General features: G+C 52.8%; 6 protein-coding genes across 6 annotated transcripts; 2 read left to right on the plus strand and 4 right to left on the minus strand.

Moving 5' to 3' along the window:
* Positions 1 to 130: 130 nt before the first annotated feature.
* Positions 131 to 1,816, minus strand: A1O1_02400 (uncharacterized protein; the record flags this gene model as incomplete). Its single annotated transcript, XM_007723311.1, has 1 exon — positions 131 to 1,816. One exon carries the CDS (start codon positions 1,814 to 1,816, stop codon positions 131 to 133), a length of 1,686 nt encoding a protein of 561 aa, XP_007721501.1.
* Positions 1,817 to 2,975: 1,159 nt separating this feature from the next.
* A1O1_02401 (uncharacterized protein) lies at positions 2,976 to 6,518 on the minus strand (the record flags this gene model as incomplete). Its single annotated transcript, XM_007723312.1, has 1 exon — positions 2,976 to 6,518. The coding sequence occupies one exon, from the start codon at positions 6,516 to 6,518 to the stop codon at positions 2,976 to 2,978; it is 3,543 nt and encodes a 1,180-aa protein (XP_007721502.1).
* Positions 6,519 to 8,680: 2,162 nt separating this feature from the next.
* A1O1_02402 (uncharacterized protein) lies at positions 8,681 to 10,331 on the plus strand (the record flags this gene model as incomplete). Its single annotated transcript, XM_007723313.1, has 3 exons — positions 8,681 to 9,158; positions 9,207 to 9,896; positions 9,955 to 10,331. The coding sequence occupies 3 exons, from the start codon at positions 8,681 to 8,683 to the stop codon at positions 10,329 to 10,331; spliced, it is 1,545 nt and encodes a 514-aa protein (XP_007721503.1).
* An 888-nt stretch (positions 10,332 to 11,219) lies between these two features.
* Positions 11,220 to 12,531, minus strand: A1O1_02403 (aquaglyceroporin like protein, other eukaryote; the record flags this gene model as incomplete). The annotated part of the gene is made up of 3 exons (XM_007723314.1): positions 11,220 to 11,384; positions 11,473 to 12,019; positions 12,152 to 12,531. The coding sequence occupies 3 exons, from the start codon at positions 12,529 to 12,531 to the stop codon at positions 11,220 to 11,222; spliced, it is 1,092 nt and encodes a 363-aa protein (XP_007721504.1).
* A 2,106-nt stretch (positions 12,532 to 14,637) lies between these two features.
* A1O1_02404 (glycerol kinase) lies at positions 14,638 to 16,462 on the plus strand (the record flags this gene model as incomplete). Its single annotated transcript, XM_007723315.1, has 5 exons — positions 14,638 to 14,786; positions 14,844 to 14,982; positions 15,080 to 15,932; positions 15,985 to 16,151; positions 16,223 to 16,462. 5 exons carry the CDS (start codon positions 14,638 to 14,640, stop codon positions 16,460 to 16,462), a joined length of 1,548 nt encoding a protein of 515 aa, XP_007721505.1.
* A 441-nt stretch (positions 16,463 to 16,903) lies between these two features.
* On the minus strand, positions 16,904 to 18,387 carry A1O1_02405 (uncharacterized protein; the record flags this gene model as incomplete). The annotated part of the gene is made up of 2 exons (XM_007723316.1): positions 16,904 to 18,041; positions 18,128 to 18,387. The coding sequence occupies 2 exons, from the start codon at positions 18,385 to 18,387 to the stop codon at positions 16,904 to 16,906; spliced, it is 1,398 nt and encodes a 465-aa protein (XP_007721506.1).
* Positions 18,388 to 20,703: the final 2,316 nt, after the last annotated feature.

Genomic DNA, 20,703 nt, shown 5'->3' on the forward strand with positions numbered 1-20,703 from the left:
TGACTCCCTATAGTCATGAATCTTGTATATCGTATCGCTTCGAACGCTGTCTTTTTATCATGAACTATCCGGCTCAATAAGAGTCAAAGCCATGCCATGCCTTTCCTTGAATGGCATGCTCTGAAGGAAATCACATCGTCTTCACGGCCTCTCTCAGCAACGGCCCAACCTGTTTCCGACTCTTGCTCGTGTCGCCAATCCACCAAACCTTCCATCCCCGCTTCCCCGTCAGTCTCTGATTCAGCGCCTCCATCAACTCTCGATCCTCATCCCACTCGCGCAGCTGCAATTCTCCAGCCCTGTCTTCAAAATGGCCTATCAGTCCAGACTCTGTCAAATCCTCATCGAGGACAAACACGGCCATCTCCTTGCCGTGCCCAGCCCGGGTCAACATGGCGAATACGCCCAATTTGCGATCTTCTGCTGTGGCGAAAGTTTCCACCTCATCGAGAAACTTGTCCACGCCGCCTGCATGCTTGATGAGCCATGAGAGCGGCTTGACGAGACTGCTGATGCCGACGTTGATGTCTTTCGCGCCCGACGATGAAGAGGTTGGTTGTGTACGTGTACGTTCTTGCCAGACTTTGTAATCCCGATCGAAGGTCTCCTGCATGGTGAGAAGGTTGAGAGAATTCGCTTTGGCGGTGGAGATGGCATTGTAGAATGCGGTACGGTCCCATGATGTTTGACCTGTTTTGTCAGAAGGGGGTGGAGCCTCTCTTGTATCTGCATGTGCATTTGTTTTGACATCCTTCGTTTGGCTGTGTTGTGTAGATGGAGGTGAGAGGAATGCTTCGAGAAAAGCAACAGCCTCCCTATCCGTGTCTGAACACTTGTCCCCTTTTCCTGTGAGATTCGTTGTGTCGATCAGAATAGGTGCTAGGGCGAGTTTGCTGAGTTCTTGAATGGAGGCCACATTCGTGCTTGCGTCCTGCGTTGTCAGAGTAGTAGTAGCTGTCGACGGTACATCATGATCACTACTATTGGTATTGTTTACAGATGGTGTAGGCCACATCCCTTGATCTCGGAGATGTTTGACCACAAGGCTCGTACAGCTGCCGATTCCTGTAGTGATGATGCGTGGCGAAGCGTCTTGTTCCACGTAACCTTCGTCGACATGATGATCGATGCAGCCGATCACCTTGAGTCTGGAGCGGATAGTCTCGTCCGACATGCCTGGGATCGATGGTGCATTGTGGTCCACAAGTAGCAACGACTGCGGTTGTGTCTGCGTCTGTGACTGTGACGAAGCAGCATCAGTGGAACCTGTAGAGCCTGCTTGGATCGATGTTTGCGATCCAGCAGCTTTGTGCGCCGAGTCCGCAAAGACGCTGTGGAATACTGAGTTCGAATCGCTCTTGATATCTGCAACTGTAATCATATCTTCTAATTGCTTGACTTTCTCAGCGTCTTTACTTTGCTCGTCTGCACCAGGACCAGTTCCGGTTGGGATTTCGCCCACCGCCCACCGCAGCGCAACCCCGAATTCAGGTCTCAGTCGCCATAATTCGTCGGCCTTGACAGCAGGTAGGTTCAAGACAGGCACATATTTCGTCTTCAGAGTACCAATACCACCAGCACCGCCGTCTGTGCTTGCCTGTGGATGGGAAGAGTTGCTGTGTCTGCTTGGGAGGTTGTAGAAGTAGGACAGCAGCACCGCAGACACAAAACTGTCCAGATCCGCTGACGGATTGCCCATCACCAAAGTCGACCTCCCACCTGACTGATCGATGCCTCCATTTGACGACGGAGCGGACGATCTGGGTTGAAACACTAGACGACGAACATTCGCGAGATACGAGCTCAGAGACGGCATGTCTGTATTACCGTCCATCAGTGCTGACGTGTCCGCACGACTAGTGTCCGGCATGAACGGTCTGGATCTCTGTGGGGTGGGCAAGGCGACACCGAGTTGACCTGGGATGCCAGGGAGGTGGGTTTGATATCAAGGTACAAAGAAGGGATCCGGCTTGTCGAGGATTAGAACTGATGCTGAGGGAAAGAGAAAGGAAAAGGGAAAAGGAGTCCAGCCTTGCGGGACATTTCTATTAGAATGACGTAGATGTCAATAGGTATCGGCGGATATTATGATATATTTCCCGACAAGCATACAACGATACCAACTACAAACCACACCTTACCAACTCCTTCTTCTTCAAAATGACCTTCAAGTCCGTCAATCTCCAGTTCAAAGACCCCAGGTTCCTCTATGCAACATGTTTCCCCATATATTCGCCTCTCTCCTCTCTAAAGCCGCCACCCTTCCCTGGCTGGTCCTGACATCTTAAATCAACAAAACCTCAGGAGTGAAACACACGAAGTTGAAGGCGGGCCCTCCCATGGAAATTCGCTCAGAGTCGAGCTCTCGGGCCTATTATCACATAATCACACAGAAGAGACAGACCAAGGCCAAGCGAAGATATGTATGACTGCTACCACAGACACCATCGACATTACGAGGGTATAACTGACATCGTCGCGGTCGAGGTCATACTTAGTCCTCGAGATCTATCAAAACAGCTAGCGATATCCCCAGCTCCCATGCAAAACATCCAGCGCAGTCAAAGCAACATTCGTTCAATCGTCATAAACCTTCGGCCGGAATCAAAGCAAAAGGCATAGTACTCATACAAAAGGCCCGACAAAGAGCCTATGCACCCACCGAAATAAACCCTCCATCACGTCTCCGTTGACCTGCTGTAGTGGCCATACCCCTTCAAATACCCGTTCTGTATGTCGTTGAGAAGCACAGAATCACCCTCATTATTGTTCGGCCATTGGCCTATGCTCCCCCCAAGACACGTTCGTTGCGCTCTAAACACCAACCTTCACCAACCCGAGAAGCCCCCAAAACTTTTGTTCTCACAGCAGACGCCCATCATTCATCACTGGAAAAGAGGCACGCCCTCAAATCGACGCGCTCTCCACGTCCAAGAAAGTGTCATTCCTCGAAGAAAGAGAACACACTGTGGCAATCAGACACACTCCCATTCGCCCCAGACACACCATCTCGCACTTCGATCCGCGAGAACTAGTCCTCTCCAGACTCCACGCTCCTGGACCTTGACGATCGTCTCCCAGACACTCCCGAGCACTTCCCCATCGACTTCTTTCAACTGACAAGGTTGGAGCAGACCCTCATGCTTGCGGCTCAGTCTGATTATCTTGCCGCCGGGGCTCTGAATGGCCAGTTTCGCAGGCTTGTCTTTGGCTCTACCACCGACCGCACTGCCGTTGGCAATGCTGTTGTTGTAATCGCTCGGGTTGCTGCCGGCCGCACTGCTCGTCATGCTCATAGCACTTGCAGGTCTGACCAGCGGATTTGGACTGCTGGGGCGTAGATCGAAGCCAGGCTGTTCGATCGCTGGCGTGGACGCAACAGAAGCAGCATGCTGTCGGACACAGAAGACATACGTCTCGCCCGCTCCGAGTCGCAGACATTGAGGTTGCACCACGTACAGATCTTGCCTCGTGGCGTGCGGCGTGGGATGTCTCATGACGAAATCGTAGGCCGGATTCTCGCCGCTGTGGTACAATGGCAATGCCAGGGCCAAAGGATGGATGATATCGCGCGAGCTGAGCATCAGCCCTTTCTTCCCGGCGTACACTTTGAGTACTCCGATCCCCTCGTCTCCCGGCAGGACGGCCTTGATGACATAGCGTTTCTGACACAGTTCGGTGTTGGGCACGGTTCGGTACCAGCTCGCCTGAGTCAGAGCTCGTTTCTTGGTCACGTTGTCCGCATCCTCGTAGACGTCTCCGTCTTGGTCGCGCAGATATTTCCTGGCCTCCACCTCTGCCACGATCTCGACATCTGGGGGCACGTTGATGCTCAAGGTGCACATTTCCAGTCCGTCCATTCTGATGATGCTGGTGTCGTAGGCATGCATTGACAACCCCTGGCGGAAGAATGGTGGACACGTCCCGGGCAGGCTCAAGAGGACATCCGGGCTGACACGTGGGATCATGTGCTGCTGCACATCCTGGACGGGGATATGAGTCCAACAGATCTCGCTTGGCTTCGTCAAGAAATACCACGATTCGGCAATGCTCGTGCTGACGCTCGAATACAGTGCCCTCTTTGGATTCGTAGGGCTGGCAAGGCTGGCGTCCATGATCCTCCACTCTCCGTCGACCAAGATGGCATTCCAGAAATGGTTCGGACGCGAGACAGCGTCTAAGTCGAGATCTTCTCCGGGAGTCTTGAGATACCCTTGCACAATCTCCGCATGCATGCCAATGGCGTGGCACATCTCCAAGACAAGAGTCGAGACCTCCTGACTACTTCCCCTTTTCGCCTGGATGACTCTCCTGGTATCGATCGGTTGGTTGTAATTGAAGGCATCCAAGTCAAGATCTTCTTCCCAGTTGATCCTCTCAGCGCACCAGATAAAGATGGCACGGAGTCGTTGGACTCCACTTCGATATGGCCGACAGATGTAGCCTGTCGCCAGACTAGCCGCGGTGATGCTGCTTGGTAGACTTGTGATGAACCGAGCTGCCTTGTCCACTTGACTGAAACTAGGATTGCTGATTTGGAAAGGTACATGGACGGGCCGCCCATCCGCGTCTTCATCGCCTTCGAGGTTTTCGTATAGCTCCTCGACAGGGCAAATGACCGGTTGATCCAACATATGGCATCGATCTGCGCGTTCTTGTCGTTCTGACGGACCAGGTGTGTTGGACCTGTTCACGTCTCGCCGGGTCAAGATATATGATCCAGAAGCACCACTGGCGAGACCCATCTCTCTCGCAGCATCTCTTCCATATGCGCCACTGGTCTGAGAGTACTGCACTGGCGCATTGAATGCTGTCCCGCCCGCGATGCCGGTCATTTTAGTTGGCGATCCAGCGTTGCTACCCGTCTGACTGGCTGAAATGGTACTTCTGGCACTGGCCGCACCTGTCTTTGCGCTATCCATCAATTTCTTGAAGAAGCCTGGTTTTTTTGCCTTGGGAGTGGTGAAGCCTCCCAGTCCACCTGTAACGCTCCTGCTTGCGTCTTCCCATCCAACGGCCGACTTAGCGCCTTGTCTCGAGTCGTGGCTCGAGTGATAAGACACTCCCGTGGTTGGTGTTTTCGGGCGAATCTCCGCTGGTTCCCACTGCGGCATTCTGGTCCCTGCGCTTGTCATCGGTCTGACAATGCGATCCCTCATACTTCCCATCCTCTTCCTGGCAAGACTGCCTGCGCTGGTGGCACTGATTCCGCCTGCCGAATATCCGCTCATGAGGCTCTGACTGGTCATGCTGGTCTGATGTGAGGAATTGGTGGCAACACTCTGGACTCCACTGCTTGAATTTGTTGAATTCGTTTTCGTTGTAAATGTTCTTGCTAGCTTATCCCCACCAAGCTCAAAGGCCGACTTCCTCTTTCGCATTGACAATCGTCGGGATGCCATGGCAGAACCAGGCCTTGACGCCCAGGGAGAATTCTTCGGAGGCGGCTCAGGAGGATCGCTCCCGACATCATCTTGATTGGGTTGCTCTCGCGCCTGTTGCATCCGACGCAGTCGACTTTCCATTCTCTGCACATAATTTTCCAGGCGCGGCGGCCCATCCTGGAATCTATCGGGGCTGTTGTGTCGACTGCTGTAGTTGATGCGCCCCTCGGAATAATGACTGCCACCTGGCCCGAGACCAAGGCTGGTAACGGGTCGAGGATCCGGTCTCGAGCCAGAACGGCGGAAGTCATCAAAAGCTTCGGGCGACCAAGGGTTGAACTCATGTTCTGGCTCGTGGATGGAATCCTTTCCAACAAGTGTCATGTCATCTAACGAAGTCATTACCTCGTCCATCGCACTTCTTATCATAGGCGGGGTGTGTCCATTGATCGAGGGTGGCGCAGGAGAAGGTGTTCGAGAGACTGCCTGATACCGGTCGTTCATGTCCAGTCGTTCCGGGGCAGGTGAGGGAGCTCGTGACAGACTGCCATGCGGACCGCCAAGGACACGATGAGGCGGTGGAGGGGGCGGAGGCGGTGATGAGCCTATCTCGAATTGTGGCAATGGTGAAGGGGATCTTGAAGGAGCTCGCGATGGGGGTCTCTGCTGCCATAAGACTGTGGACGGAGGGTTCCTCGGATCGTACGGTTGTGGTGCTGCAGACGTTGCAGGTCCCGCCTGCTGCGCCGCCGCGCTCAGTGTTCCTGTGGGAGTTTTCGCATTCTTGTAACCTTGAAATGGCCTCCTCGACTTTGCCCTCTCCTTCTTCTCTTGTAGATGTAAAGAACTGTTCTTGCTTACGAGGTCGCTTTTCGACAGATCAGGCAGCGGGCTGACTGACCGGCTCTTAGGCACAAAGTTGTCCTCGAGCACAACAACAAAGTTGGAAGGAAAAAGACCCATCATTCTCTTGTCTCTGCGCAACCTCCCCATCCACCATGAACCATCTCCCGCATTGAGACATTCGATCAAGTCGCCTTCGACAAAACCAAGATCTCTGTCTGTCTCTCCGCCCCAGGAATAGACTGCGCGGCACCAACAAGGAAACTTCGTAGGTAGAAGAGGAGCCGCCATTGTTGCGTCTAGTTGTTGTCGTCAAATATCCTAAGCTGTCGCGCAGTACACTGAAGAGAGAGTCGACAGCATCTGCCCACCGCTCAGCGAGAGTCGTGGTTCGGAACGAACGTGGGGATAGAACAGCGACGGCGATTTGCGAAAAAGAGCGGAAGAATTCAAGATTGAACGTGTGACATCGCCATACGAGAGGGCGCGATGTGCTATGAGGCCGTAAAGAAGTCTGTGCGACAAGATACAATGCCTCAACAGCTAATACGATGCAGCAGCCAGAGCGCAGCATCGGCCAATGTTTGAACTTGCCAAGGTTCGGATGTAAATAAAGATCCTAAACAGGATTAGTCTAAAGGCTCACGCCGTCTTAGCGTTGTCATCGACTTGATTGGCTGATTTGATCTCTAGATTCGAGACCAGCTCGGGACGGCAATGACGCCGTCCTAACCGCAGTGCAGTATCAGCATTAGAGCAGCGATAACCTTTGGCCCAAATGGGACACGTCTCCAGCCGTTTTATCCGTGGTCGATTCGTCTCATTTGTCGCAGCCTTTAAGCCAGCAGAACGAGGCATAGATCATGTTGATTAATCTCGATTTCCACCCTTTGTAACAGACATGTATTTAGACCGACCTGCTCCCTCCAGATCCTGTTTTCTTCCTCAACCTCTGCTACCTCGACGTGAGCTCTAGACATAGCAGCCAACAGAGCCTGCCCCGGCCACTAGACTACCTACCAGAGAGCTACAATGCTGAACCGGCAGAATCGTCCACGGGCGCCAATCCCTACAAAGACCATGACAGATCACGAGAAGACCATTCACTCGTGCACAGCTCGGTAGGCGTGCTCACAAGACTTGCTGTGCCCAGACAACAGGGTTGATGTCGGAAGTTCATACCCTTCCAGCCAGCGAACGGTCAAGATTCCGTCCACCTTGATGTCCAGATGCTATCGAGACATGGCTGTCTATTGTCAACCCCGCACGCCGAGTCGGCTCCTCATACAGATGCCTAGGCACATCGGTCTCCGGGGTAGATCGTTGGGCCACTCCTGTGGTAAGAATCTGGGGATGCCAGGACACGGTCCTCCTCCCCGCGTCCAACCGAACTGAAAGTTCAGCTAGACCCGGAGGATCGAACCTGAACAGGAGGAGGATCTCGAAATGGTCAACTACCGCACGGCGTGCCCGCCACTGCCAACCTGCACTTGTGGAGCGCTAGAGGACTGACACCGCCTTCGATTGAACAAAAGTCTGGCTTGAGGGTGACAAAGCAGCGTCAGCCAAGAGCAACCTCATGCATCATCTGGAACTGCAGTTGCCATCGCGCTGTACGATTCGTCGCGACTGTCTCAGCCGACTTCTGGACCAATCCTAACGTTACCAACTTCCATTTCGCTTGGAGCCGAGTGTCGAGTTTGCAATGCTCAACGCCAAAGCGGGAGGTAACACCTTGACCTAGTCCTCGTGTTCGCGGGTCAAGGCCAAGGCCTTCAAACAACGTCTTGAGTCTTTGACGCTCCTTGAAGCTGCCAGTCGCCTTCCCGGAGCCGCCGACAAGACTTCGGTCTCGAAGTTTGTTCTGGTATGGAGATTGCATTTTCCCTCTCAATGTCTTGGCCCAGTTGCGCCTCGGTATCTTGAAGACAGGACGCACCTCGAGAGGCCAGCAGCCGGATACTTATCAAGTGAAATATTGGCTGGACCAGCCGGTGGCCTCGACCGAATGCTCGGCATAGCCCACTGAGTGTCCCCAGGCGCAACACGTTTCCCCATCGCCCTACCCCAGACTCAACGGAAAGCAGTCTGGGGTTGTTTCGCCCACCATTCACGGCGAACCCTCCCGCCAACTAGTCTGATCGCTTGCAATGCCAACCTGACCTAAATCCCTGCTACTTGTCCAAAGCAATATTCCGCATGGACTCTGGCATGCTGGGCACGCTCCTGCAGCCTTCATGAGTGCCGCTTCTGGGTCTCCAACCCTTGCTCGTTGGTAAGTTGGGATATTACCTGCAGTTGATCACACATAATCGCAATCGAAGGATATAGACCCCAAGTCGTCTCCAGGGACCGTTCACTTCCTTCTTGTTCTTGCAGATCTTCAATCTCTCATAGCTTCTACCTTCTGTTTCTCCTGTTCCCTAGGTATCTACCTTATCTTTTTTGCGAATATGGCGAACGCATCCGAGAAGGAGGTCGATATTGACCAACTTGAACGCGCCGATACCAAGGCATCTGTGGACAGCGATAAGCTGAACGATGCCCGTATTGCAGCTTTTACCCCTGAGGAGCAGAAGAAGATCATTAGGCGCATTGACAAACGCCTTGTCTTGACCTTGGGCTTTCTGTACTGTGTCTCGCTGATGGATCGAACCAATCTCGGCATCGCCGTTGTTGCCGGGATGGGAGTCGACTTGGTCCTGACGGGAAATCGATACTCTATCATCGTCCTTCTCTTCTTCATCACCTACGTCTTGCTGCAACCTCCGGCCACGGTCGTCTTGCGCAAGCTTGGTCCCCGGCTCTTCCTTCCTACCATCACTCTTCTCTGGGGCATCACCATGATCTGCTTTGGGTTTGTCAAAGACTGGACTGATCTAATCGGACTGCGTCTGGTGCTGGGTGTTTTCGAAGCCGGTTTCTTCCCAGGTCGGTAGTGCATCATGTTTCTGCAGATGTCTGACTAATAATGTCCAGGGTGCGCCTATTTATTGTCTTGCTGGTATCCCCGCTACGACCTCCAGAAACGAAACGCCGTGTTCTATCTCATTGGGTCCATGGCGTCCGCCTTCTCCGGCATCCTCGCCTATGGCTTTTCACAATTGAAGAACCACGGGAGCGGACCAGCCTGGTGGGGCCAACACTATGGTCCTACTGCGGCCAATCCCACGGCTCCCTCCGGTGTCCTGCCTGGCATTGCAGGATGGAGATGGATCTTCATCCTTCAGGGCGTCTTGACCTCCATCATGGCCATTGTCTCGTACATCTTGATTGTCGATTTCCCCGAACTGTCAACCGAGACCTTTGGCCTGAAGTTCTTGAACAAGGCAGAAGCCGATTTTGTCGTCGCACGCATCGAGAAGGACCGACATGATGCCATTCCTGAAAGATTCCGCTTGGGCGAATACCTCAAGAACGCTCTGGATTTGAAGGTATGGGGATTCGCCGCGCTTTTCGGTCTGTCAACCACGAATACATACGCGATCGCCTACTTTTTGCCTATCATCCTGAACTCGGGCATGGGGTTCGATGTCGCTGCATCTCAATGTCTTGTGGCACCTCCATATGTCCTTGCCGCCATCGTCATGTACGGCTTTGCCTATTTGGGCGATAAATGGCACCTTCGGTCTCCCTTTATCCTCGCCAACGGAGCTCTGCTTCTGATTGGTAAGTTTTCCTCCCTTCCAGATGAGATTACATCCACCTAACGATGGATCGCGATTAGGTCTTCCACTTCTCGGCTACCTCGACAATGTGGGCGTCCGCTACTTTGGTGTTTTCATCGCCACCACAGCCTGCAATGCGAACGTTCCCTGCGTCCTTACCTGGCAAGCCAACAACATTCGAGGCCAGTGGAAGCGGGCTCTGTGCAGCGCCACACTCGTCGGTGCTGGCGGCATTGGCGGAATTATTGGCAGCACGGTTTTCCGAGAAGAGGATAAGCCGGACTATCATCCCGGTATCTTGACTTGCATGATTGCCAGCGGCCTGATCATCATTATCACCTTGGCTTTGGATTACAAGTTTTGGAGAGCCAACAAGCGAGCTGCGGCGGGTGGAAAGCCCATCGAGGGTCTTCAAGGGTTCTACTACACCTACTAGCTGGCCTCGAGGGGTCAACATGCCTAGAACATGGCTAGACCTGACATTCTGCCAGTTTTGTCGAGGAAACGGTCAGACTTATACGTGAAAGAGACAGTAGGAGTTTATAGCTCAGACAACCGCATAACCCATTGAAGCATAACCCATTGAAGCGCTTTTATATATGAATATCAACCAGGTATCCATACTATCTCAAACCCACAGCAAGAAAGATAGCACGATCTTTCCTGTCATATTTCCGAACCTCCAACGATCTCCGAACTGACTTCCCCCAAACCTCCGCTATTCACCTCACTCCTCTCTTCCCCTACCCTCTGTCCTTGTCTTCTCTCTGCTCTCCTCCCCATTTTCTCCTCCCTACATGGCATGAAGTGTGAGGCCAGGAGAGTCCTACGCAGCGGAGAACGAGCTTGAGAACATGAGCGGAAAACATGAGCAGGCGCAGGCGCAGGAACAACTTGACTGAGGGCAGACAAGTGAGGGCTTTGACAGGCCATTGAAGCCGTGGAAATATGAGGGTGAGAATGATTTGCCACACGGCAGTCCTTATTCCATGGCTTTCATGCGAAAATCAGGGATGGCAACGCAATAGAAGGGAAAAATCGAGTATATGGGTATGCGTTGCCCTGTCCTTGTCCTTGACCAAAGGGAGAGACCGTACTTATCGCTGTCGCTTGTTATGCGTTCAGTTGCATGCCAAAGGTGATTGATTCATCGTATCCTAGAGTACATTTTGGGTCCTCGACATCTGTGCCTGCGTGTAATCTTCTTGCAGTCTGTTCATTTTGTGCTGGTGATGGAAGGGACATGCATGACTTTTGCTTCCGGTCGCCTTTTTCGATGGGATACTACATTTTTGCCGTGAAGCCAACATTCAGACATCAGACCTCAGACCTCAGAGTTGTGCGTATTGGACCAAGTCTTCTTGTTCCATTTCAGCAGGCGAGCCAGACCGACGCATTCGGTGTTGATGGGCGATTCGCCGGTGAAGAGGAACATGTCGTATAACCAGCCGCCGAACGTGCAACCGAAGAACGGAGCGACCATTGGAACCTATGAATTCGTCAGTATCTGGAGTACAAAGGAAAGTGCTGCAATCTGGATTCTGGATTCAGCAATCAGGAATCAGCCGTCGTCTTACCCAAAAGTAATAATCGCCGGCCGTCCACACGTGCGGCCCGTATCCCAGCATATACGACATCAACCTTGGACCGAAATCTCGCGCGAAATTGATCGCGTAGCCAGTTTCCCAGCCAAAGCAGGCGCCGATACCAAAGATGACGAAGAACAGACCCAGAGGAGTGAGGTTCCCGGCTCCAAGATTGCCGTCGTCTTTCAAGGCATAGATCAGGAACATGAGAATACAACTCGCGATGAACTCGGAGAAGAACTGGCCCGTTTTGGTCATAAAGTCGGCCGGATATGTGCAGAAGATGCCGGCAGTGGCGGTGCCCGAGTATCCAGGCACAGTGCGAATATTGGGCCCTCCCTCGAAAACGTCAATGGCTGATTTGTAGTTGGCATACACGACTCCGGATGCACACATGGCCCCTAGGGTCTGGGCTACCATGTAGATGGGAAACTTGCGCCATGGAAACTTCCGATAGACGCAATTGGCGAACGTGACGGCGGGGTTTAGGTGAGCGCCTGATATGCCGCTGGAGTATACGCCGAGCATTACTCCTAGGCTTTGAGGACATTGTCAGTCAGGGGTCTCCCAATAGACTGACAGAGATGTGAGGAGTAGGAGTAGGATTAGGAGTAGAAGTAGGAATAGGAGTTGGTTTCTGGTTCTCTCTCTGGTTCTCTTTCTCACTTACCCCCAACCCCAAGAGATCGATTGATAGTCACCCTTCAAGCCACCGCTGAGGACAACCTGCGCGACCACGCCGTCCCCGAACAAGATGAGGATAAAGACGCCGAAGAACTCCGAGAAAGGCTCTCGACAGAAATGCCGGACTCTGCTCCAGAGCAGATCTGGCTCTGACTGAACAAAGTCTGCTTGCGGGATCTTGTGGTCCACTAGAGGCCCATGCTCTGCATACGCCGGCTGGCCTGGCACGGTCGTCCGCCGGTACGGGTCTGGATGCTGGTGCTGGTGCTGGTGCTGGTGCTGGTGCTGGTGCTCGTGCTCGTCATGGATCCGTTCGTTGTGGGTAGTCGGAGGCGTCGATGACAGTGAAGCCTTCTCGAAAGCCATGGTGTTGATGTCTTTGGTCGCCGCCGTTGCCGTGCCGGGGATGAGAGAAATGCTGCGAATCTGTTCAGATTCCATCTTGACAGTGCTGCTAGGTAGACAGGGAATGACCGGGTCTCTTATTGCTTTGCTGGCAATGTCAGACGGGGTTTCCGATGGCCGAGAGAGTGCGGAGTCGATCGAATCGAATCGTTTGATTTGGTTTGATGCCCCGAGACGGACGGTATAGCTGCAGTGGGAAAAAACAAGCAGAGAACCCTCAAGTTGACTGTGGGGGAAGGGCGGAGAGTCACGGTTGGAAAGCGAGTACAAGGCGAGGTAAGCAAGCAGTACACTCATTCCTTGTACTGTACAGTGCAGTCTGCAGGGCCACCCCTAGTTCAACGAGGGGGAGACGGGATGACGAGAGTAGAGCCCATGTAACACCACTAGACTTTTGAGAGACCGGATTGACTGATTGAGTGTTACCTTAGGTAGGATCGTCCAGACGATGTTCAGGATCCTCGATCTCTTCGGGTCAGAGTTGCCGAAGCCATGTTTGCACAAGGGGGGACAGGACAGGCCGGGAGAGGACAGGATGCTGGATCAAACTGCCCGAGCCTTGTGACGAAGCTGTGACACCCCAGGGATGTCTATTGCAGCACAGAGGGCGCAATCGTACAAACTCAGGATGGTGAGGTACTGAACTCATCGGCGGCGGAGGAAGTGACTGTCATCACCAGCCTACCAGGTAGGAGGATATGGCGGCGTCCATTGTTGCAAGTACAATCTGTTGGTTGGTGGGCACGTCGACGGTCGACCGGCATGGGACCTGACCGAGGCTGACGCTGACGCTGATGCTCATTCCCCTGTCCCATCCCATCCTAGATCTTATATCCGGCTGATAAGGCGAACCCCGGCGAACGCGGACTGTGATTAATCGATTTCAAGAGCTGGTGATAGAATTGATCATCATTCATCCATGCGAATACGAACTGCTTCCTGGTATTCCGGCATGGCTGGGAACGACGACAAGTGTCAGACATTCTAGAGTCTTTCGGTTCTTCCGTCTCCGAGATGGATGTCTAGCGGCATCATCGTCCTCGATCTGCCGTCCATCAAAAGTGTAAGCCAGAATTCTAGTCAGAGCAACTAAATGTCCAATGTCCATGGATTGGACCGGATTGTCGAATCAGCAGCCGCCTTGGAGTTCCATCCTCCCCCGGATATATGAAGGAAAAGAAGGGATAGAGGGATAGAGTATCTCTACCCCGCAGAATGAATGATACGTTCTGGACAAAGCGATGCCATTTCCAGGTCTATCCACAGGTGACAAGGCCTCCCAAGTCATCAGCTGCAGCTTCTGACTTTTCCCTCTTCTCTCTTGGTATCTGAGTCTCCGGAGGTCTGCCGCTTCGAGTTCAAGTTAAAACAAGATTGTGTCGTTCAAGGTCAGTGACGCTGATGTTGCAGTATCACCATCCCCAGCAAATAGTGGCTGGCCTCCTCCTCTGGACCATCTGTCCATCTGTCCATCTGTCCGTCGTGCGATCAAGCAAGGGTTGTACCACACTAACTCGACCTTAGCAACCTGGCTAATGTGGTGTGGTAGCAAGCAGGGATGGCTGGCACATCATGTCGGACAGGACTGCCCTTTCTTCGAATCTTTGGAGCATGGAGGTCTTGAACGAGGGGGAGCATAATGCCTCTGGGACCGGCGTCTGATTCCGCGGTACGACTACTTGCTCTTTCGATTTGCATCCCCAATATACTTCTGATACAGACGATCTGACGACCGCCTTGACTATCATCCCACTTGACCTTCACTACTTCACCCCATTTCGAATCGTCTCCACGACCCCGGATTCTACCAGGCCGAGGTTTGTTCAGTGTCGACTGTCACTGCATTTCGGGGTCAGTCAGCCGAGCTGGGCTTCAAGCAGACTTGATAGCTTCATCTGCTCATTCAGAGGTGTCTCCAGCTCCCTGAGAATCCTACAGACTCCTTTGAATTAGACGATATCAACTACCGCCTCTCCCATCCCACCAACCCGCACACGCCCCTGAGTCTTCAGGCTTCACGCGGCTCGGTTGAAACTCGATCGGATGTTGGCAGCAATCAAGAACAAGATGGGCGACCCCACAGATGACAGCCATGAGACATTCGTGGGCTCGATAGACCAAGGCACGACGAGCACCAGATTCCTCATCTTCAACCGGTCCGGAGAACCAGTCGCGTCACATCAGATTGAGTTCAAGCAATACTACCCACAATCCGGGTACGTCTGTGTTCCTCTGAGATCTGGATGATCTGTTGATATTAACCGACTGTGGAGCTGGCATGAGCATGATCCACTTGAGATCATTTCGTCGGTGGAGCAATGCATCGAAGGGGCAGTGAAAGACCTGGAAAACCAGGGCCACGCAAAGGCGAGTATCAAGGCCGTTGGGATCACGAACCAACGAGAGACAACTGTAAGGCATCAACCTCATTCCTCGATCTAATACTTATACTTCGCCCACTCTGCATCAACTTAGTCGTGGCTTTTCATTGACATAGCACCGAGAACAGGTGGTGTGGAACCATGAGACGGGCGAGCCTCTGTACAACGCCATCGTCTGGACAGACACGCGCACGCAAGCCTTGGTGCGCAAGCTCAAGCAACGGTTAGGAGCGGACAAGCTTCAAGAACTATGCGGGCTGCCACTATCGACATATCCATCAGTGGGAAAGCTGCTGTGGCTGCTGGCGAACGAGCCCAAGGTCAAAGACGCCTATGAAAAGGGCAACCTCGCCTTCGGCACCATCGACAGCTGGCTCGTGTACAGACTGAACGGCGGCCCCAATAAGAACGTGTTCGTGTCGGATCCGACGAATGCCTCGCGGACCATGTTCATGAATCTCCGAACATTGGACTACGACGATCAACTCATCGACTTCTTCAGGCTCGATCCGCGCAAGGTCCATTTCCCAAAAATCACTCGATCGTCTGACCGCGAAGCATACGGACGTCTCGAGTCTGGTGTGCTGAAAGGCGTGCCTATCACTGGCTGTCTAGGGGATCAGTCGGCGGCCCTGGTCGGCCAGAAAGGCTTTAGTCCGGGCCTTGCAAAGAATACATACGGGACGGGTTGTTTCTTGCTGTACAATGTTGGCGAGAAGCCCGTCTTCTCCAGCCACGGCCTGTTGGGGACGGTGGCCTATGATTTCGGCGAGGGGAACCGCATGTATGCGCTCGAAGGCAGCATCGCTGTGGCAGGATCGAGCGTCAAATTCCTGGTCGATAACTGGGGCTTTGTCGAGTCTTCGAGCAGGATCAGTCAGTTGGCATCCACGGTTGAAGACAATGGAGGCGTGGTCTTTGTCACCGCCTTCAGTGGGCTCTTCGCTCCCTACTGGATTGACGATGCCAGGGGAACCATCTGTGAGTTGAGATATTCGCTGTGGTCCATATGATGCTCATTTTGTATTACAAGATGGCATAACTGCCTACACTAACCGTGGCCACGTCGCTCGTGCGACTCTGGAGGCAACGTGTTTCCAAACCAAGGCTATCCTCAATGCTATGGAGAAGGACTCCAGCCGCAAACTGGCCGCGCTCGCGGTCGACGGCGGCATGAGCAATTCGGACTTGACGATGCAGGTATGTAACTGTTTCGGTATTGTCAATTGAATGCTTCTTGAGTATGATCCTGATGGCGGCTGTTTTTTCAGACTCAGGCAGATCTGATCCAGATTCCTGTGTTGCGGCCGCAAATGCGCGAGACTACTGCCCTCGGGGCAGCCATTGCGGCAGGGCTGGCTGTCGGCGTCTGGGAAAGTCTGGATGAATTGAAGTCGGTCAATGTCGAAGGCCGTACAGATTTCACGCCGCGAATGCCTGAGGCCAAGAGCAGGGAAATGTTCGAACGGTGGGAGAAGGCAGTCCAGATGTCGAGGGGCTGGTCGGCGTAAGGTGGTGAGTCGGCCATGATCACTCTAGTCAATGGACCAAGTATGATTGATCGCTGGTCTTGAACAAATGAGTGGTCTCATATGGGTGAATGTCCAACGTCCAACAGGAAAATGCTGTGTCGACGAGACCATGATTGATGTTATCTTCCAGGAAGCAGAAGCCTTCACACAGAGACAAGACGATATTGATTGATGAGCACGCTGCTTGCTACCTTGAGCAATGATTCATCTACCACACATCAACGAGGAGCTCTGCCAGCCGATTTGATTTGCGTGATGACTGACAATATGCACAATCGGCTGGCAGAGTTTGGTCAAGATGCTACATCCTTCTGCCCGTCCATCTATTCTGTTGACGATTTGCTGATCAGATGTGCAGTGCGCACCGTCTATATTGGGAGCTGCTTCGTGGAAACGCGATTGTCCATCGACATGTAAAGACTAACACTTCTTCCTCAGATTCCAACCGTGCTTGTGCACACGGGCGGCCAACAGGAAAAACGATCCGATCGTCGTGGAGAAGCCCAGACATAATTGAGCGACCAAATAACCTCCTCTTCCGCCTCCATTGGTCGACAACAGAGCGCCTCCGATAGGGGGACCGGCCAGACCGGCAAAACTGAAGACGGAAAAGGCCATTCCCATGCGCACGCCATTCTTACTCATATCGTCATTCAGACTGGTGACTGTGGTGGGAAACAGGCACTGGAACGCGCCCGCGGCGAATCCATAGAAGACGGAGAAAGCGTACATGCCCGGTTCGGAGACGACGGCGATCCAGACAAAGCCAAACAAGGCATTCATAAACAAAAGAGGGACCATGGTGTTCATAGGCCCAAAGAAGCGATCCGTGATATACCCGGTCATCAGCCTGATGGGGACCCCCACGGCATTGAACATGATGAGCAGGTTCAGCGAGTCGATATAGGACATGCCGATGATGGTGCGGCCGTACGAGGCCAGATAGTAGTAGACGAAGAACAGACCGCCAAAGACGAACGCCAGGCCGACCACGAGGCACACGTACGGCACCTCCAAGAAGACCTTCCATTCCAAGATGGGCCCGGATTTCCGGGGCGGAAGTCGTGGTCGCATAAACGCCACCGCCGCCACCAGGAGGCCCAGGTTCACGAACCCCAGCACCCTCACGGTCCAGGCAAAGCCGATCTGCGGGAGCAGTTGTCGCACAATCACCGGATAGATGGCGCCGCCTGCCGAGTTGCCGGTCGTGACAATGGCCACGGCAATGCCTCGGTTTTTCCGGAAGTACGTGGTCACCAAGCCCATCGAGGGACAGAAGATGATGCCGCTGCCCAGGCCGGTGCAGATTCCCTGGGCCAGAACAAGCTGCCAGAACACCTTACAGAGACTGGTCATGAAGATGCCCAGAACCTGAATCACCGACCCAAGAACCATCGTCGGGATGAACAATCCGGCATCCAGTGCCCGTCCGGAAAACGTGCTCACAAAGAAGACGAGCCATAGTTGGATCGATCCCACCCAGGATATCGTCGACTGCGTCTCGCCCAATGTATCGGTATAGTACGTCTGGAAGACGCCGAAGGAGTTGATGTAGCCCCTGTAAGACAAGAGGTTATCGCGCGCCCTCAAAAACCAGACCTTTAAACATCCACCGTTCTTGTTCGCGGAATCCACTCGACTTACCATGTACAGAAACAGACCACCCAGGCCATGCCTACCTGGAGCCATGCTTTCCAACCGCCGTCCGGAGGGGGTCCAGGATCTATTATGTCCCGATTTGTGATTCGAGATGCCACCCTGCTGATAGCATTGCTGGCGACCTGTTTCAATTCCGGCAGAGTGCCTCGAGAACTGTGCTTGATGAGGTTCAGGTCCCCGACGCTGTCCCCATCGCGGACAGGGCGGGTTGTAGCATCCTTCTCTGATATCTCCTGGCTCGACATCCTGACTGCCTTCTTTCTGAGATCATGGGTGGCAGCGGGTTCACCGTTGGTTGGGAATAAGAAACTGGTTACAACGAACGGAACGCTTTGAGATAAAAAGGCAATGAATTAATGGACGGGTAATGCGACATGACAGCACAAACAAGTCTTTCGCCCACGGTTAAGGGCAAAGCATTCTCCAACTCGAAGCCATATCAGAGCGTTTCTGGACTAAAAAGTCACCAAGCCTGATCATTCGCTGGAGGATCCACGAGTTTGGGGTGTTAAATCATCTTCGACGCCCTTCGCCGGTGCCGGATACCCGATCAAGACATATCACAGAGCAGTATCTATTGCCCAGTGGCTAGCAAAAAGACATGGCTTGTAATGCAGCGTAACAGCAAATACCTTACTGCGCCTTTCGAAGGCTTTCGATCAAAAGGCGTTACGCCTGTCAAAGACTTCGACACGAGGCATGATGATTTGTCTTCTTCAATGGGTTGTGATCTCCTTGATTCGAAAAGTTCTTGGTAGAAGGTGAGCATTTCCAAGGTCGCCGACGACATCTCGGCTGCTCCCCGAAATCGGCGAATGGCCGATGTATTAGGATGATTGTAATAACAACCTGCCAGTTGTTTCTCGTAAACAACTCCGACTTGGCGTCGATCTCTCGTGTCGGTTCGTGGAAGTCCGACGCTTCAAGTCTCTTATCTGTCTGTTCTGGAGCTTGTTTTCTTTCTCCTCATTTGGAGTGACACCGCATCCGGATATCAAGGCCACCAACTTGAACAAGGAGGCCTTTTAAATGTCGCATACTTATCATCAGCTCTGAGACAGCCTGGCTACCAACTGATCATCGCGCGGTACAAAGACATTCACATGGACTGGGAACTGAAACTGAAACTGGCACACAATGTTTGCTATGTCCTCGATCTCAAGCGTATCCTGTGGAGAGGCACATCTGCTGTCCTTGGACTGTTTGCTATCCTGCATGCATGCACGCCTGCTTGCTGGAGTCGTGCTGCAGTCCTTACGCCGTTGCAGGGAGTCGTCTGCCGTTGACCGGTCACGAAATCAATCGAAAAATACGGATATTTGCTCTATTCAACAAAATAACAGAGGTAAGGGCCTAATGGCCAATGATTCGTTCCAGGTCCAGACGGGTTCGAGGGTACGGACATCATGTTATACAGCCTGTGTTTGTGGAGCCCAGGTTGAACTTCAACATCCCCTTTAGAACCTTCAGAGTCAGTCTCCATGCATGCATGGCTGCGTCTAGCAAGACAATGTTATCACTATACAGATCACATAAGAGGAACCGATGGTCGTGGTCAAGAGGGCTGTATGCTGCTAGGACAGACCCTGATGAATACTACCAACATGGGGCTGTCAAGGGGCCCGTTGAGAGCCCACACTGCGAACCTCTTGTGCCGGGTGAGTGCCTTGTCGACAAACGGCTTTGGAAAATGAGTCTGAGGAAGGCGTCGTGCTGGATGGATATAATTTATTGAACCACAAACTACTGGGTGGGTGAACGTGGAGAGAGAATCTTGATTAGCGGCTCATCGATGAGGAAAGCGACGGGCAGGCAACTGCTGACCTAGCTGGGCAACTTGGGATCAGGATAACGCTACAATACAAAAGCCTTGCACTCTCACTTCACATGCCCTACCGTACAATACCTGCCTTACAGCGCTTTCCACTCTGCCGTTAATTCTTTTCGCCAAGACCACGCTAACCCCAGGCAGCGGCCACTGCAGCAAGTACTTGAGGCTTCTCATCGCTCGTTCTCTCGTCTTTTTCTTCTCTTCTTTTCTTCATCCCAGTGCACGGGCATTAAGCGTAACAGGTACGTTTTGAGTCTCTGGCAGAAGAGAAGAGAATCTTATCCTCTTCTATCGACAGATGCTAACAGTGTCAACAGTGAGGCTCCGGCCGAGTTCGCTTTTTTGCTAGTTGAAAACTATTTCGACCAACTCTTGCTGGCCTTCGGGTCGGCAAGGAATTTTTGCAAGATTCACAACCATTTGATTAATGGTCTGTCCTTTTCATTGTCGCCGGCGCCTTGAGCGAAGGAACAGAGAAGAGGGAAAGAGATACACTAGGTACATTGGAGAGGACGCAGGCTGTTACAAAGTTGAAGTTGAAGTAGGGCAAGCAGGCAGCTCTGTAGTAACAACAACGAAACGATATTGCAGCTGGTCATCTTTTCTTGTTGGCTGGACACATCATGAGAAGGAAGATCTTTGTATAGGACTTTACGCGTAAGAGAGAGTCGGTCAACTACATGAGATACTACTACGTGATATTGGTAGAAAAACCCTGGAGAGTTGTTTG

The sequence above is a fragment of the Capronia coronata genome (genome assembly GCF_000585585.1).
Source record: "Capronia coronata CBS 617.96 chromosome Unknown acBCG-supercont1.2, whole genome shotgun sequence".
Lineage (NCBI taxonomy): Eukaryota > Fungi > Ascomycota > Eurotiomycetes > Chaetothyriales > Herpotrichiellaceae > Capronia > Capronia coronata.